At 46.0% G+C, this 17,720-nt stretch overlaps 1 protein-coding gene across 2 annotated transcripts in view; it reads right to left on the minus strand.

Annotated features, from left to right (window-relative positions):
- Positions 1–17,720, minus strand: part of MARCHF3 (membrane associated ring-CH-type finger 3) — a 154,486-nt gene that overhangs the window by 33,500 nt on the left and 103,266 nt on the right. For both annotated transcript variants that reach the window (XM_061188112.1, XM_061188111.1), the window contains exons 2-3: positions 11,696–11,939; positions 8,630–8,834 (exon numbers count right to left, since the gene is read on the minus strand). In XM_061188112.1, the coding sequence (XP_061044095.1) occupies positions 8,630–8,834; positions 11,696–11,883 (393 nt within the window). In that variant the 5' untranslated portion in view covers positions 11,884–11,939. The remainder of the gene's footprint in view (positions 1–8,629; positions 8,835–11,695; positions 11,940–17,720) is intronic.

Consider the following 17,720-nt stretch of genomic DNA (forward strand, 5'->3'; position numbering starts at 1 on the left):
CTCTGCCTGTTCATCCTTCCCTCCCCGCTAACAGCTCTGGATTTCATGGACGAAGCCAACGTCAAGAGGAAATCAGGGCTTTAATCATCACTTTTTGCATTCTCCCCTTTTTAAGGGACATTTAGTCCCTTAGAAAGGCTGGCTGTTGGTGAAGAAGCCCTCGCTTCTGTGTGTGCTTGCACCTGTGTGTGTCAATAAGCAAGTGAAAGAAAGTAGTCTTGAGCCAGGAAGGAAGAAGCCAGGTATGGTGGCAAGTGCATGGACTCTGGAGCCAGAGGAACCTGCATTCTTCTTCTGCCTTCTCTGCTTACTAGCCCTGTGGCTGAAAGTCTTTAAGATCTCTGAAGGGTGACAACATTTAAGAATCTCAGCTTCCTTATCTACAAAATGGGATAATATCCATTCTAGGGATACCCGAGACTTTGAAATAAGATGACTATATAAAGTGTATAGCATATAATATTTCCCCTCTGCCTAGGAAATGGTTAAATAATTTAAGAAGAGAAAACTCTGGGGTGTGAACATCTTAAGGATAAAAATAGATGGAGTCACAGCGAAATTAATGAATGCCACTGGATTGGAGTGTCATGTCAAGATCTGTGCCTGTGCTAGAAAACGAAGATCTTAGCATAAATGGGCAAAGCAGGGTGTTATTCAGTGAATAAATGACCACTAAGCTCCACTGCCTAACTGAGGATACTTCTCCACTTGGCTCATTCGAATATAATTGCCCATTAGGCAGCATTTAACCATAATCATGTACTGCTCACAATATTTCACACCATTATGTGTTTAAAACTGTGTATTCTTTCTCTGGAGTTAAAAGTGTCAGGTGTTGGCACTTAAAACTGAAAAGGCAAGAGGAGGGCAGGCAGAAGCCCTCAGCGGGGAGTTTCATGCATATCTGGTAACTCTGCACCTGAAATCTGCACCAGGGCTTATGCAATTTATGTCTCACTTCAGTTCAACCTGGTGCTTTCTACCTGCACAGGGCAGCTCCTGTGAGCTAATTGTGCCTTGTTATTTTGGTGGGACTTAGGAGAGAGATGATTACTGGATGTAGTCATTCAGTGACATTTCACTGCTCCTGGATCACACTCGCCTTTACAAAGCTCTCCCGCCAGCTGCCCAGGGACACTTTCCCCTCCACCCGCTGCCCCCCCGAACTCCCATATAGTAACTTCGAATTGTCTGCCTTTCCAAGAAGTGGACCCCCTGGTGGCCAGCACTACCTGTACTATTTGTTCTTACATTTGGAGGTAGCTCAAAGGGGCTGGAATCTTTCAAGATTATCTCTCTCATTCTGTTTACTTCTTGTTCTTGGCCCAGATGTGCTTCAGGGAAACCTGGCTGAATTTTCTCCTATCTTTGAGACTACCTGAGGATGAATTAGTGACGACTCTAGACATTTTCTCCCTGCCCCCTCAAGAGGCTGTTCTTTGAAAGGTATGTCACTCACAAAATGGTGACATTCGTTAATTCTAGGTGGTAGATACAAACCTGTTTATATATTGTTCTTTGCCCTCCTCTGCATGTGTTAAAGCACAGAATAATTAAAATTAAAAAGTTGTGTGAAACAATTCTTGGTGTTTCGCATCTTTGTGCCTTGCTGCAGGAAACCCTCAGATGGGGAGGGGTTGAGGGCAGCTACTAGGACCAAGAAAGGTCCTCTTGAAAACGTGAATTCTAATTTGTATTTCAACCCAAGCTTACTGTAAGTATCAATACAATTTAAAATACTAGAATTGGTCATGTAATTCTTTTTGTGCATGGAAAAGGATTTCCCCCCCTCCCCCCAAATTAGTCCTTTCCCAGCAGTGGATGGGCTGAAAACCCAGGCACCAGGCAGTTAGCTCCCTTCCATCTGGCATGGTCATGTGAACACTTCAGTTGGCTTACTTTTTTAATGAAGTGATTTTTAATGAAGCAAGCTGCGAATTTAATAGGTACCTTAAAACAGCTTCTTTGTAACTAAGCTTTAAGTAATGAAGCAACTGCCAAATTAATCACCAGAACCAAGAGAAAAATCCAAGACTGAACAACTGCAGGATCAAGCATTGCTGGACTTCGGTCATCAGGCAGGTCATCTCAACTGCTGGACAAAGGATGGGGAGGCTGGTGGCTTGCTCAGCAACCTGATCAGAGGTCAAGGAAATGCTTGGCCAACACTAAGGGATGCTGCAGTGCAACGTACTTCTCACCACTGTTGGTGCTAGTACCCTGTCTCTTAGTGGTTCATTTATCGTGTGATGTTGAACCAGCCATTTCAGCTCATTAATAATGTGGGGACAATAGGAGGGAGATCATTAAGTTCAGTCTGTATTACCCTGGAAGAAAGATGTTGGTAGAAAGAAATCACACAGCATTAGCGAACTCTTCTAAACTCTTTGAAAGACATCACCCAATTCTGGAATCTCAAATGTAAATAGTAGGCACATAATGCAAGAGGGTGAAGAGGGCTGGGTGGGCGTAAGCAAAAGGCAAGGCCTGGGGGAACTGGAAAGTGCATGCATGTCCCACCTGAAGGCATTCACACTAAAAACGTGTTAATCCAATAAAGCACACCTGTGTGCGTGAATGAGGTTGCCAGTTGGCTAGTTCTGCTCTGTTTCACTGGTGAGGAAGCTGATGCATTAAGAGGAGAAATGACTTGTTCAGGTTCTCACTGAGGTGGTGGGCAGCCAGCTGGCTGCCTCACGGTTCTAGAACAGCAGCCCCAGCCAGGGTGTTAAGCCCTGCTAGGAAAAGTCACCGGCACAGATGTCACTCAGTGGGTCTTTGCTGTGTTGTCCGGAAAACAGACACAAAGTCCCTCCACATGCTCCCCTTTCTGGTACATAATCTTTCCTTTGTCCTTCATGCTACGAGCCCTGACTCTGCTTTGGGAGGCCTTAGCCTGGCCTGGAGCAGGGGGAAGAGCTGCCTCTGGGAGACGGAGCCAGAGAGGAGGGGCCTGATCAGCGCCAGGGGAGCTGAGGACCTGTGCTCAGTGCACGGGAAGGTGGGAAGTGGGAACTCCTGGTGGGTTCAGGTAAATCCCTTCCCCATCTCACTGCGCAAATGCTGCCGCGGTGCTTCTCTTCCATTCGTCCCTCCAGAACACAGGAGGAGAGAGTGAGGCCTGAGTGCGGCTCCTGAGACCTTCCTTCCTCCTCACTGGGATCTTGACCTCACATAACCACCGGAAACCTGTGTCTTCATCTACCAAATGGGTAAGACAATCGTTTCCCCCCAGTACTATGGTGAAGCCTTTGCTTGCCCAGAGTTTGGATTCAGAAAAGCTTGACAAATGCCAGCTGGGCCTGAATCTTTCCAAACGGCCTGATCCTCCCTATCCCCCAAAACCCTCCTCTAACTCGGGCCAGCGTCTCCCTGCCAAGCCCTGAAGCACATGTTTTCTCCCCATTGGCTACCAGTGGTACAGGGCTCCTGCCACCTGCCATTCTTGAAAACCTGATGGAGGACTGATGACTGAACGGAAGCCAGGATTTGTGAGAATCATCACATTTGTTGTGTGGCTCAAAGCAGTGGTGCTAGTTTGTGTTATATAAGCCCTTGTCCAACTGTGTCTGTCCTGAACTGTAAGGGCAAAGGGTCATTTTCTTTGATTTACAACCACAGGCCCCAAATACGATACAGGGTTTGCAACCGGGGGAGGAAGGTTCTCCATTCATCCGTTTATTCAACGAACAGAGGCTTCATGATTGCCTATCACATGCTGTGATTATGGTCCAGCCACCTTTCTCACTGGCCTGCCCTTCGCTCGCGGGTTGGAATGAAGAGGGGAGCTTGCCTGCCTTCCTTCGAGGAAGTAGGTGGTCCTCATGCCTGGGAAGCTTTCTCAATCAGTTTATATCCCCTCTGGTGTCATTCCCTAATTATCCCAATGCTACAAGGGTTTGCTGATGAAAATGAATACTCTGAAACACAAAGCTCACGTTTTTACTTACAAGAATACATTAAAAATCAAAACCAGGGACTTCCCTGGTGGTCCAGTGGTAAAGAATCTGCCTTCCAAGGCAGGGGACGTGGGTTCGATCCCTAGTCGGGGAACTAAGATCCCACATGCCGTGGGGCAACTAAGCCCGCACGCCTCAACTAGAGAGCCTGCGTGCTGCAAACTACAGAGCCCACGCGCTCTGGAGCCCGTGCGCCACAACGAAAGAGAAAACCCACATGTCACAACTAGAGAGAAAACCGTGCGCTACAGCTAGAGAGAAGCCCGTGTGCCGCAAGGAAAGATCCCACACGCCGCAATGAAGATCCCGCATGCCGCGACTAAGACCTGCCGCAGCCAAAAATAAAATAAAATAAAAAAATATTAAAAGGAAATCAAAACCAAACCAAACCCACTACAACGAAGCGAGCAACGTCCTCACCTAAGTCTGAAAGAAACACAGTAGGAGGGTTTCAGTGAAGTCTCAAATCTATTAAATAGTGAAGCGCCAAGGTACAAAGGCATTTCTTCACAGCAGTTCACCTCTGCTCCCTGTTGTATAGCTGGAGATGACAGTGAATCCAGGGCACACTTTAAAACCATTTTCCTCCAGTGACTTAAAAAAAAATTATAAATAAAAAGTTTGAAAAAAAAATCCTTAATCCTCAGCTCCCTTTATATCCCATTATTCTGAGTAACTGATATGTGTGAAAACAGTCTGTTTCAATTTAGCTCAACCTCTGACTCACAGGGAAGAGCTTTTAAATTGTTCATACAATTCTTATCAGTCAGCTGGGGTTGGGTAAAGGAAATAGGAATACGGAAACCTAATCACTCCTTCTGTGAAAAATCACCATGTCTCCCTGATTGGAGGAAGATCAGATCCTAGGAAGCCTTTCCTGCAGATTTCCACCATTTCCTGGCTGTTTCACTTTAATCACGACGTTGTTGAGCTGACCTATTCATGAGTTTCCCGGGCAAGGGTGGGTGTTACTGATACACGTCTTAGGAAAGTCCACTGGCAGATATTCTCATCACTAGAAGCTGATGTTGCAAGCACGCTACTTGCACATAGCAACCTGGGCTTCCTTGGCAAACTGCTCAATCAGATATGCAATCATGGCAACAGGCTGAAGTCAAGGCACACATTTCTGGGAACAAACTGTGATATTTTTATTGGTTTGCTGTATTTCACCCTTATAAAAGAATGGTATTAGAGTTCAACTGACACAGAGAAATGAGGAAAACTGAAAATGAGCAGGGAGGAGACCATAAAACTACCCAGGCTGGTCATTCCGTGAATCCTTTTATGGTCAGTTGATGTCTATTTACTGCCAATACCAGGTCAATATTTTGGAGCTAATTCATCTGACAAATCGCCACTGGGTACATTTTCCATCATCAACAAAAAATATGTAGCTTTCACGAGAGAAGTGCTGGCTGTGTAGGTATGAAATGTATGTGGGTTATATCTGCTCCTCCTTTTTGCTATGGACGGTTCGAATGCTTTCCTTTCAAGCTTTGCCCAAGTAGGCACAGATCTTAGGAGATTTACCTTAGCTGGACAGTAGAGGAAATTCATCCACAATTGAATAAACCGGATGATCGCAATGTAGCTCTCTTGGGTTGAAACTAACTCTTGTTATACTTGCTTACTTAGCACCAAGAAAATATTTAGGGTATAAAACTGGCAATGAACTTAAAAGACTAAAAGATTTAGTTCCGCCATGTAGGTAGGTAGGTAAGTAGACACACACAAGCAACTTACTGAAGTATAATTTACTTACCATACAATGTACTCATTTTAAGTGTAAAATGTATTTTTTTGCCCAAGAATTTGAGCCTTATAGAGGCCAAAGAGATCACAGAGAGCCTGTAGCTCACCCTCCACACTGCAGCTCAGAGAAACTGCCACGCCACCCAGATGGTCAGTGGTAAGTGGAGAGGTGATGCCCTATTTGGAGATGCTAATAGTAACCAGCCTATTGATTTGGCCATTTTGAGTAGAAACTCACCATTTTGCAGGGAAAGGGAGGAAAGACTTTATGTAGCAGCCTGTGTAGAAGATGGCTCTGGGTTCCTGATATGTTAAAAATGAACATCCAACTGCTGGCTGCAGAGAGTGTAGGAAAGGATGGAAGGGGAAGTGTCTTCCCAACAGGAATACTGAGGAAGACGAAGGCTTACGGTGAATGAAGGACTGAGAGTTTACTAAAGAATGGGAGTCTGAGGTGTTACAACAATTCCGACTGATGTAACGTCTGGATGCTGACAAATAAAATTTATAAATGACTTTTTCAACCACTTCCTCTAGCAATGGAGTTGTTATTATCCCATTGATTTTGAAATGAAATGTTACGGAATTTTCTTGCTTTAATGAGAAGGCAGATCCAACTGGTAAATAAAGTAACGATTAAAGCAATTAAAAGAGTGAAAATGAGAAATAAAGTAACAGTACGCCTAATGCTTAACCCAAATAGGCAGGTTTTGCTGATTTATTAAAAAGACTCATGTTCATCTAGAGGTAAACATATTGAGAAGCAATGCTCACTGTGAATAAACCCACCCTTTGGTAAGAGGATAAAAGTCAATTAGTAATGTCATTTGTTTAAAAATCTGCCTGCACCTGGTTCTCATTTGTCCTCCAGCTGAGAAACCAAAGACAATTTCTTTTTATTGCTTGTGGTCAAACAGCAAGTTCATTTCGCCATGGGATGATCAAATGGCCAGCCTCCCCGGCTTGAGAAGGTCTGCCTTTCACTTTCAACTTGTTCAATCATCATTAACTCTGAAAAATGTCACATTCCATTTGTGCAATGAAAATTTCACCACCAGTGACCGTTTGGGTGAAGTTTTTGTAGGCGAGGCCCTAAATCTTGCAGAGCACCTCACACATTCTCAAGGTCATTTGCCTCGTTTCCTTGTTTAATGACAGTTGCCTAAGATGCTGGAGTCCGTCCATAGCTTGACATCAGCAGCTCTGAAGAAACCTCCGTGTCCCTCTCTGAGACTGAAAGGGTTCACACGTGTGTGTTATCTGACACGCATGCACATGCACCCCCTCCTTTGTTATCTATTGTATTATGCATACACACACTGGGGTTTTTACCAAGCAAAAGTCTTCTTTACTGGGGAGAGACCGGTAAAAAAAAGACCACTGGATGCAGCCCATTCAAAGCAGGGTTTCCTTACTCTGGGAAGTCGGCTTCCCTGGAAGAAGCTGCAATATCAACTTGGGAAGGTTCCAAAAAGTTTCTGGAAAGGAGAAATAGGCTTCTTTTTAACGTTTGCCATTGGGCTTGGAAATCTTCACCTCCTTTGTTTATTATTTAATTATATTTCCCCTTCTGCAGAGAAGTTCTGAAATGCAAATCCCAATGAATGCGGCATTGGGCCAAATCCCTCACAGCACTCTACAAAAATGAATTTCTGGAAGTCGATGTCAAGCAGCAAGATGCCTAAATTAAGAGGTCACTTGATCCAGAATCTTAAAAAGAAGCATAGTGTTTATTGGGGCAAGTCAAATAAATTTTGTGCCATTTGGCAAGCAAGTCATAGTTAAAACAGGCCCCAGTTACAGGTCCTGATTAAATTTTCAAGGTCAAAACCAAAAGAATGTTTAAGCAGAGCTCCCTAGAGTCTTAGTGCCAGGGCGCTAATACACGATTTTAAATAGCCTCCAAGAAGGGCTTCTTGATCTCTAGCTCTAGTTTAATGTCAAAGTTCCACTGGGTCAGCTGCTGAAATAAGGAGGAGGTTATCAGCCTGACTGGATTATAGGCACAATGTGTTGGTCCCTTTCAACTAGCTGTGCTTCATAATGTATTAGAATATTTATTGTTGCCAATATCCAAGTTTTGATTGACTAGAAGTTGAATGTAGGAGAGAAGGCAAAAATAATCTAATAATTTTTTCTAATTCCCCCAGTTAATACAAGACCAGACCCTGGGTCTAAAGAAGCATCATACGGCCCCTAAAATAGGAAAAGGAATGTCCTGACATTTTAATGGCTGAGTTGACAGCATCACTTTTAAGAAAAGAGATTCCAATCCTAAGAATCTCTTTAGGAAAAGAGATTCAGGTTATTAGCTGAAAAAAGCTTGCATGTAATTTCCTAGGAGAGACTGAGACTTTTCTTATTCAAACACTTGACTATGTACCTGGTATTATAAGTGTATAATAAATATTAACTCATTTAACCCTCATAGTAATTCCAATAGATGAAGTCACTTACCTAAGGTCGTAGAACTATTCAAATCCAGAAGTCTAGGTCTATATGCATTATACAATGCAGCTATTTTTTTTCACAAAGACTTCTCAGACTAGGCAACCCAAATGCCCATTTATCTATTGCTTCAAGGTGAGAGATGGTGTGCAAAGAGAACAGTGTGTTTGATCTGTTTGCTCCACGTCACAGGAATGGGAAATGGAGATCAAGTCTCTAAACGTCCCTTCTCCTCACACTGATTTCTCCCACTCTCTCGTCTCCACCTCGTGGAGGTCACCTTTCTACTGTTGGCTCCTGAGTGCTGGCTCTGTCTGTCTGTCTGTTTCTCTCTCTCACACACACGCACACACACAGAGCTATTACTGTGCTTCAGTGAAGCTGCACAGGGTTTGTGATCTGGGCATAAAAGCAGACATCATTTGCTCATTAGAGTTAAGTTTTCAAGACGTGCCCCAATTACTGACCTCCACTAACGGCCTGGGTTTGCGCTCGACTGCAAACCTGAAGTGGCAGAGTTCACAGTAGCTGGTGTTTGAGGATGACAGCCAGTGCTCCAGGCAGCTCCGATGAATTGTCCCCAGGGTCCCTGTACATTCACATGGAGAGAGCAAGTCCTCTTGGCTGCTGCCCTCGTGGCAGATCCTGCACATTGGCCGGTCATTGAAGGGGCTGCAAGAGAAGAAGGGGCACCTGCTGGTCATGGGCTGGAAACCACCGCCATGCCGTGGTCCTCTGGCTCTGTGTCCTTCGGACCCTCCCCTGAGGCAGCTGCTCAGAACAGACACCTGGTTTACAACCCGAGATCTACACTGGCAGTCGGTAGTGGGCATCTACTTTTGTCAATACAAAGAAATAGGGGGTGACCGATACCAGAGCAGGTGGGCCCAGGGCCATAAGTGAGTGAAAAGGAGCAACGTGTTAATTTTACCTTAGACATCGATGTAGTTCAGGCAAACTACCAATCAAAAAATAAAAATCATCCCTAGCTATTAAGAAGTTGTTTTGAAACGACACCAATTGTAGTTTCTAGACAAACTGCATCTTTTGAACCAGGCTGGGACACTTTTGAATACCCAGAGGTTCCTTTCCTTTCTTCTTTCAGTGGGATGGGTGAGTGAGAGGAGGGAAACGGACTGGCGGCCAACCCTGAAGCTGCCACACAGAACTGCAGTCTGAGCCAGAGCACGACGTTGTGGCAGCTTGGTCCTTGGAGCTTTCCTAGGATGCTCTTTGGGACGCTGAGGACAGTAAGCTGAAAGTGAGTAAAGGTACGTGCTACCAAGGTGGCCTCAGTCCAGAGCTTGGCCTTTAACTTGGAAACACCACCCCTGCACATTCTGTGAGGACACACAGGGTAGTGGTTTGTGAGGCAGGCTCTGGAGTACAGCTGCCTGGGCTCGAACCCCAGCTCTGCTGCTCACGAGCTGGCTAACTTTGGGTGAGTTACATCACCTCTCTGGACTTTAGTTTCCTCATCTGTAAAATGGGCACAAAGCATGGTGCCTTCCTCATATGGCGACTGTGAGGATGAGAAAAGATAGTCCAGATTACAAGCATAGAAGAGGGACCAGCACGTGGTAAGTGCCTAGTTAATGGTAACTATTTTCACTTGTAGAAAAACTCAGGTCAGGGAAAATCAAAAAACATGGCCCTCATCACATAAGTCAGAGGCCAATGGAAGGCTCAAACCAAGATGGCCTCACTTCTCAATGGATACTGGAGGACTATCCCTCTCTGATTAATGTCTTCTTATATTGCTAGAGGTCCTTATTGGGTATTAGATTTTAAAATGTCATCATTGTATGCGCCAACCCAAGGACCAGACTCTTTACCCACCCTCTCCCGCCTCTTCCTGTCCCCCAAAGATGACAGTGTTCCAGGCTTATGCCCACCACTCTCTTTGACTCCATCTTTGCGGAAAGGCCTTTCTGGGGATGATCCTGGGAATGAGTGAAGGCTAAAAGGGGATTAAAAGAGGAAAGGATCTCCTTCCCACTTGCCAAAAGACCCCCTCATGCTCAGGGGTGGGAAAAGAAAGTTTAAAGAGTTGACTTTTTTCTCTCATTATTACTGGTCTCCGTCATTCACACTGAGCCAAATGTGTGTAAAACTGTAAAAGCTCTGGTTTACATTTCTACGTGGTAGGAGAACACACACGTACACGCACATTGGCTCACAGGTCTCAGTCGTTTCAGCTCTGCAGACTGTTCTTCCTGATCAAATGAGGTGATTGATGGCTCAAGGGTGATGGGGGCATATGCAGACAGATAACTATCTGTCTCAGTTCAGAGCTGAGCAATGATGCTCACTGCCTCATCATATACTGAGTTCTACCCAACTGATTGTTACAAGTTTTCCCAGAGGTGGAAAAATATATATTGACCTTTTTTTCCCCCCTATTTCTTCCCTTTGCAATAGCCGCACAAATTGAAAGTAGATGGCACATGGATAATGTTTACAACACGTGACGGTGTGTGAGTCCATGTCTGGTGGCAGCCACGTCCGGGGCTAGGAGGGGGGGGACAGAGAATGTTGTGGTGTCACTAGGAGTCCTGCTGCAGGGGCACGTAGGTGGGCCTGTATCTGCACCGGAGGGGTTGGCTGAATTGCTCAGACCAAGGTTAGCAGTCGAGGTCTGAGTGACTGACCCAAAGTCTCAGGGCCAGAAGTGTCAGCACTGAAACCAACGGGCAAGTCCAGTATTTTACAGTCGTAAGTCACAGTCTCACTTACCCATTCTGAAACTAATGGAGAAGCCAAGGAGGACCTAGTGGCCAGGCAGCCTGTGGCTCTCAACCTGCCAGTAGGCAGGAAGAGCACCAGAGGAGACCTCCAGGGACAAAGTGCCGGCCTGGATAAGCCGTCTCCGGGCTGCTCAGAGCCTTCTTTCTGGCTCCGGTTTATCACGTGGGGGAGACAATAGTACTTCACGGGGCAGAGTGGGTAATGAAGGATCGTGGCTGGGGCGCAGGGAGAGCGAAGGAGGAAGCAGCAGAAGAGGCCCCCCACGTGGGGATGTGCCAGAGGAGACTCCCCCAGGAAGTAGCTGTGGACAGCCCCCATCACGGCATGCTGATTAGCGCGCACACCAGAATGTCACTTCAAAAGTTTTGCCCACATATCCAATCACTTTGGCTCAGTCATCTGAAACCAGGTGCCTCCTTCATTCTATTCTAACAAAGGGCTACCTTTGTTAGCACCTGGAGACAATGAGAATGTAATTACTGTAGTAAGGTCAACGTAACAAATGTTAAGCAAGCAACCCTGTGCCTTGTGGGATCCTCCCCTGCCTGGCTCTCTGCAAGTGTGACTTTAAGCGGAAAAGTCCACAACGTGAGTTTTATCTTTTTGCCCCATTGCTATGGAAACGGCAATGACAGAACATGTGTAGTTTTTTTTTTTTTTTTTCTCCCAGTACCTCCTCTCACCTGACACAAAGACCTGAGCACTAATTACATTCCCTTTAGCATTTCCGATCTGACAGCCCTCCGGATTGATTACCGATTCATCGATTTTAACTGTGGTACTACCTCTGGGTGGCAAGGGTCCGCACTACTGTTGATAGCAGCTGCCCGTCCTTGGCTGAAACTTGCATGACATACTGCGGCTGCCCATTCACTAGGCTGCCACAGTCCTCCACGGTCTTCACCACGGGTGCAGCTGAACTGGTGCAGTCTGGCAGCACTTCGGGCAGGTGACTGCAGCGGCTGGTTGTCATGGTAACGGACGGCAATTACTCTGCTAATGGCTTCCACATTCATACAGGATTTCCATCTAAGAGAGATCAGAAAACAGTTTACTTGGTCAGGGTGGTTAATAGAAAATGGACAATTACAGGCCACCATCATCATGTCATTATTTAATAGAAATAACAGGGGTGGCCTAGACGCGGCACATTATCTTGCTACCATTTAAAACGCGTGCGCACACTCAGCCCACAAGAAACAGTGGACGTGGTTATGAACAGGACAGCGAGTGTGTCGGTGTCCGTAAACATCGAGGATCAGAGAGGGGAGGGCACGATGGCCCTGCAGCCAGATCTGAAGAGAAGATAAGCACTTCCCCCGCTCTGGGCCAGAGAAGCAGTAAGTCTTTGTAAACACTCTCTCAAAGTTACTAGAACCATTATTAAAACCGTTTGGGGGGACTTCCCTGGTGGTCCAGTGGTTAAGACTCCACGCTTCCAACGCAGAGGGCCTGGGTTTGATACCTGGTTGGGGAACTAGATCCCACATGCTGCAACTAAGACCTGGCGCAGCCAAAATAGATAAATATAAAAAAAAAAAATGCACCACCTTTCTGACTTTTCCCATATCTGTGTTTCATAACACAATTATCTGCTCAATGTGTCTTGAAAATTACTTTCCTTTAAAAAGTTAACCTATGTTAGCCTTGTCTTAAATTTATTCATGAAATGATAAGTTTGACGAGCTTGTTATATATATTTGTAAAGGACATTACAATAAATACATTAGTACTAAGTTTTTGGTTTTTTGTGTACCACTTAAAATCCAGGGACACTGCCTTATCATAGGGGAACACATAGACAAATGCAAGAAACTGATGAATGAGATCTCTACCAACTATTAAGAATAATCCATTCTTAATAAGGGCTTTACCTCGCTGACATATAGTCTACCATATAGAGTACAAGAAATTCTGTTCCCAATCTGTGTGCTGTGGGCTTGAACTTGACCTCAAGTTCAAAGCATTCAGATCCAGTGGAGTAAGGAACCCCACTGCATCCAATAATAGAGCTGCATGTGATGTGTAAGAAATAGAGGACTTCAGAGAAACTTGCAGGAGGAATTCTTTATGTCTAAAGGTGAGAGGACACAGTTTCGTGGTCCGTACGGACCATCTCTGCCCGGTCTGCTCACCTCGAGCTCCTGAGCCTGGGACAGCCTGGACTCAGTGGACAGTGGCAGGCTTGATGGATAGAGTGAGTTCCCGTCAATAACCAGTCTGGGTGGTCAAGGCCCCAAGTCTAAATAAATTTGCTTCCCAACCCTAAGAGCATGGTTGGAATTCCTCAAAGGGTTATTTTCTCCCAGATATTTGTTACATTTTACTCGACTCTTACAGGTTTGGAAAATAGGATCTGCCCAACTTCCAGAACAATGTGCATCAACTGGACGTTATCAGGAGGAGAATGCAGTGTTTCCAGATGAACTTGAGCTGACACTGTCCCTGCTGACAAGCACATATCCCACAGGCCTGACCATTGGATGGGAACGGAATCCCCTCCTTCCTGCCGAGGTGTCTGGCTGGCTTCCTTTCCTGTTCTCCTAGGCTGCCTCTAGCCCTCTCAGGGTCTGCGGTCTGGCCTCTTCCAGGAGCCTTTTGGAACCTGGCAATGGGGTGAGGGCTGTGGACACCAGCCCAGGTCTTAGGCCTGATGTGGGGCAGAGGCAGGGCTGCCCCTTCCATGTCATTGTCACGACTCCGGTGGGCTTCTCAACCCCCAGGTACCAAGCATTCGAGAAACACAATGAGATGATTAGCTAGTATACTTTTCCTTGTTAAATAGGATTTGTTGCTTTTTTTTTTTTCCACATTGTAAAAACAAGAATATACGTTACAGAAAGTACAGAACAGCACAAAGAAAATAAAAATCACTCAAAACCCCACCACTTGAATAACCACTGTAAACTTTTTAATTTTTGGCAGGGTTGGCAGGGTGGAGTTGATTTGTAGCTGGGGCCACAGAACAAAAAGGATGTTCAAAGGTCGGCTTCGAAATCTATGTCTAACCCCTCTCCCCTGGCCTGCCCTTATAAATCCCCATTGACATGATTTTAAATTCTCATAATGCCTCACAGTCACAAAGTGTAACTTCCTGGCACAGCTCTCTTGCTTCACAAGGCAGCCACAGATTAAGAGCCAGGGGTGTGTTGGCAGGAAAAGCAGACACAGTGACCTTCTTGCCGCACGGAATCATTATGTCTGGGTGCAGTCTGAGAGTTTATTTTCGGGTTTTGCATTAACTCCAGCTCAGAGGGCCAAGCATTCCCTCCCTCCACTCCACGGAGCTGGAAGGAGGCAGAGAAGGGATGCAGAGTAAGAAAAGGAGGCCAGGCTGGTCAATGGTGAGGCTGCCCTTAGTGAGGGGAATGCCACTCAGACACACAAGATCCCCAAGTTCATTCACTTATAACTAGACTAGATTAAGTCCTCACCAAAGGAAGTAGTTCTAAATGTCTGACCTAAATCTGCAATAAAATGCCCTTAAAACAGTTCTGGAAGTAGAGTTTCCTTAAAACTGTAGTTTCACTTCTGGATGATATTCTTCATTTCACTTGTCTTCTCAAAGGTGAAAGGGATATTACCCACCATCTGATCAGTTTATTTCATTCACAGAGAGTGCCAGGCACTGAGTTGGGCATAAAGAAATAAAAGGCTCCTCTACCTTGCCTTCTTCTGCAAGCAAGCCCTGGCTCTTTCCCTCGTGCCATCTCTGCAGAACCCTGAACCCAACTTAGGATTGAAATGATACTCGAGTCCAGCACTTCACTGAAGAACACGCCAGCACATCCACTGACCAGCACACACCAGAATAACCCTGAGATACTAAGTCCTGCACGCCACGGTGAGTCCGCACACTTCTCAAAGACCATGTCTTGAATTGAAAGTGGGGTGGGAGGGACTACACAGAGGATGGGCACCTCGATCCTGGTGGGAAGCACTGAGTTGGTTCCAGCCCCAGAGAGGGAATCAAATCAGGTGGAGGAGGAGAGAAGGAAGCACACCTCCCCAACCTCAGTCAAAAGAAGCCCAGGGGGACTTCCCTGGCGATCCAGTGGTTAAGACTCCGTGCTTCCAATGCAGGGGGCACAGGTTCGATCCCTGGTCAGGGAACTAAGATCCCACATGCTGCGTGGTGCGACTGGAAAAAAAAAAAAAAAAAAAAAAAGAAGAAGCCCAGGGGCTGAGATCAAGGTGTGGGGCAGGAGTGGGCCTTGCAGGCTGCGGGCACCAATTGGCATGCATATGTTGCACCTCAGGCAGTGACAAATGGCCCACTGCATTTCCCTGTGTCATTCAGAGCCACCTGGGAAAACAGCAGGCTGTTGCCGTGGATGCTAGAAAGAGCTGAGCTGTGGGTTTGTAGCCTAGCACTGGTCTTCCACTGATCTTTCCGCAGAATTTCAAGTGCCATTTGACCGCTTTCTTATCAATACCGCTCCTAGGAAGTTCACCCAAGAGTCCTGCTCTCTGGGATTTCTCAGGACAAAAAACATGATGCTGGGAGGGAGTGGTGTCCATATAAACTTGAAACCTCAAATTACACTGATGGGAGGAGTTCTTTGTTGGCCAGGCTTGACACCTTATATAATTCCTCAGGCTGAGAATAAAGCATGATTTGGCACTGGCCAAATTCAGCTGCACTCAGTGGGAGGACTGGGAATAGGTGGACGAGAGGGAGACAAATAGAAAAGGAAGCAGTGGCATCAGGAAATGAAAGCCTGATTAGACAATTGTGAAGATAAAAAGGCCTGTCTGTGAAACTCTGACCCCTTTAAAGGACAGAGTACAGTTTCATAAAAGCAAGGACCCAACCAGGCTGCAGCTAATCGTGGCTGCGTTTCTGCTGTCAGTAAGTGATTTCCATGGGAACATGGCTGGCATCATGAGGATGCGTCCAGAGGACGAGGGGGAAGGGCAGGGAAGAGAGCCCTGCTCACCTGTGCAGCCCTCTTGCCTCACAACCCCCGAACCTCCATAAGGACCACAGAGTTATGGGAAAGGCTCTGTTCTTAGAGGCAGGACACCCAAGCTTGCGCCCCGGCTCACCACACACCAGCGTAAACCATTCCATCTCTCAGACTTTGCTGAGATTACTTGCATTTGAAATTAGGGTATTGATACTTCCTGAGCCACCACATCTGGTTGTTTGTGAGGCCTCAAATAAGATGAGACATGTGAACGTGCTCTGGAAGTTGGAATGAGCCGTGCACAGGGAGCCATGCACATGCGCATTTTATTACTATATTAACCTTTCCTGCTCTTTTTCTGGCCTGGGTTGCACCTCGTTTCCGTCTTCTACAACTGCTCTCCTCCATGGCTGGTCAGTTTGAACCCACTGCTCCCTCTGGATCACACTTGAGCCCTGACATTGTGCCACTCCATCTCTCCCCGTGGGGAGCTCAAAGGGAGTCTTCCTCACACCCTGTGTCTCCTCACTCTCCCGAGACCTGTCACCTTCATATCCCCCAACACAGGTTGCACTTTTCCATGAAAATGTTTAGTATAGATACCCGATGAAAAACTGCTATTATGTTTGATATTCGTGTCTATTTGTTCCAGCAGCTACCATTATCTTAGCTAATCTAAATACACTGGAAAAGAAAACACAAGCCACACCCAGCTGCCTTTTTAAGCCTGCTTCTATCAGAACTGTATTTTCAGTGCCAAGTCAACTTTAATCTCTCAGATGTAGGATAAGAAGGCTATTTTGGGGAGGTACCTGGTGCGTTGGCATCTCTATTTGCGTATAAAAATTACCCACAGGATTTAAAGGTGAAAACAAGAGCATAAGGGTGTGTGCGCCCTGGCGCTAATCTGGTCGTGTGGGCTGCCTGGGCAGTGGTCTGAGCAGGCCCAAGCTCCGAGGGGCAGTCTAGAGCCAGACTGGACCTCCAAGTTCAACCCTAATGCTAACTCCAGAGATTTTAAAAAGTAGGCTCTTCAGGTGCTCAATATGTCCTGGAAGGGTCCTGTGTGACCTCCAAAGCCAGAGTTGGCCAACAAAGCAAATCGAAGGATTCGTTCATTATTTTATCCATTCAAACAAGCATTTTTTTGAGAACTTACTAGGTATTCCTAGGAAGTTTCTGGTGGTGCAGGGTCTAATCATTTCAAGTCCTGCTTTACATTTCCCAAGGGAAAGCACAGGCCACCAAACAGTATGGAGTGTTCCCCAGACCCTCTCCAGGGCTGCAGAGCCATGAGGACATGGCACCTTCCCCCTAGCAATCATGCCCTTGCCAATTCGGGGGATACCACCCAATGCCCTAAATTTGAGGGAATGAAAGTGCAGAACTATGGAATGTCTAGATGGCTTTCTGCTCCCACAGAGCTGTGCATCATTAATGCTGTTCCAGGATTCAGAAAACTGACCTTAGTTTTACATGAGCAAATCTGCCTCAAAAAGGATCTCAAAAATGTCCTTTAGTCTCCTTTGAGGAGCTGCATACTCAGGGAGCAAGGCCTCCTCTAATGAGGCCAAGGAATGGATGATACAAGTCGGTCAGTGATTGAAAGGGGAAAAAATAGCAATAATGGCCTGTCCAGGAACTTTCCCCTCTGAGTTGGATTTTTAGACTTTGAATTCTAAGAACAGTCTCTGAGAATAGGATCACTCTTTGATAGAACATTTCCCTGGCTTTTCAGGCATGTTATAAACAGACAGTGCACTGCATGGCTGATGAACTGACTTAAGAGTATCCTGAATGTTCAGAAAAAATGAAGGCAGGCAGGAAATCACACACTGACCTTCCTTTCCAATGGAAATGGAGCACATGACTAATTTCAAAACCATTAACACGTAAAAGC

This window comes from Eubalaena glacialis, chromosome 4 (genome assembly GCF_028564815.1).
Source record: "Eubalaena glacialis isolate mEubGla1 chromosome 4, mEubGla1.1.hap2.+ XY, whole genome shotgun sequence".
Classification (NCBI taxonomy): Eukaryota; Metazoa; Chordata; class Mammalia; order Artiodactyla; family Balaenidae; genus Eubalaena; species Eubalaena glacialis.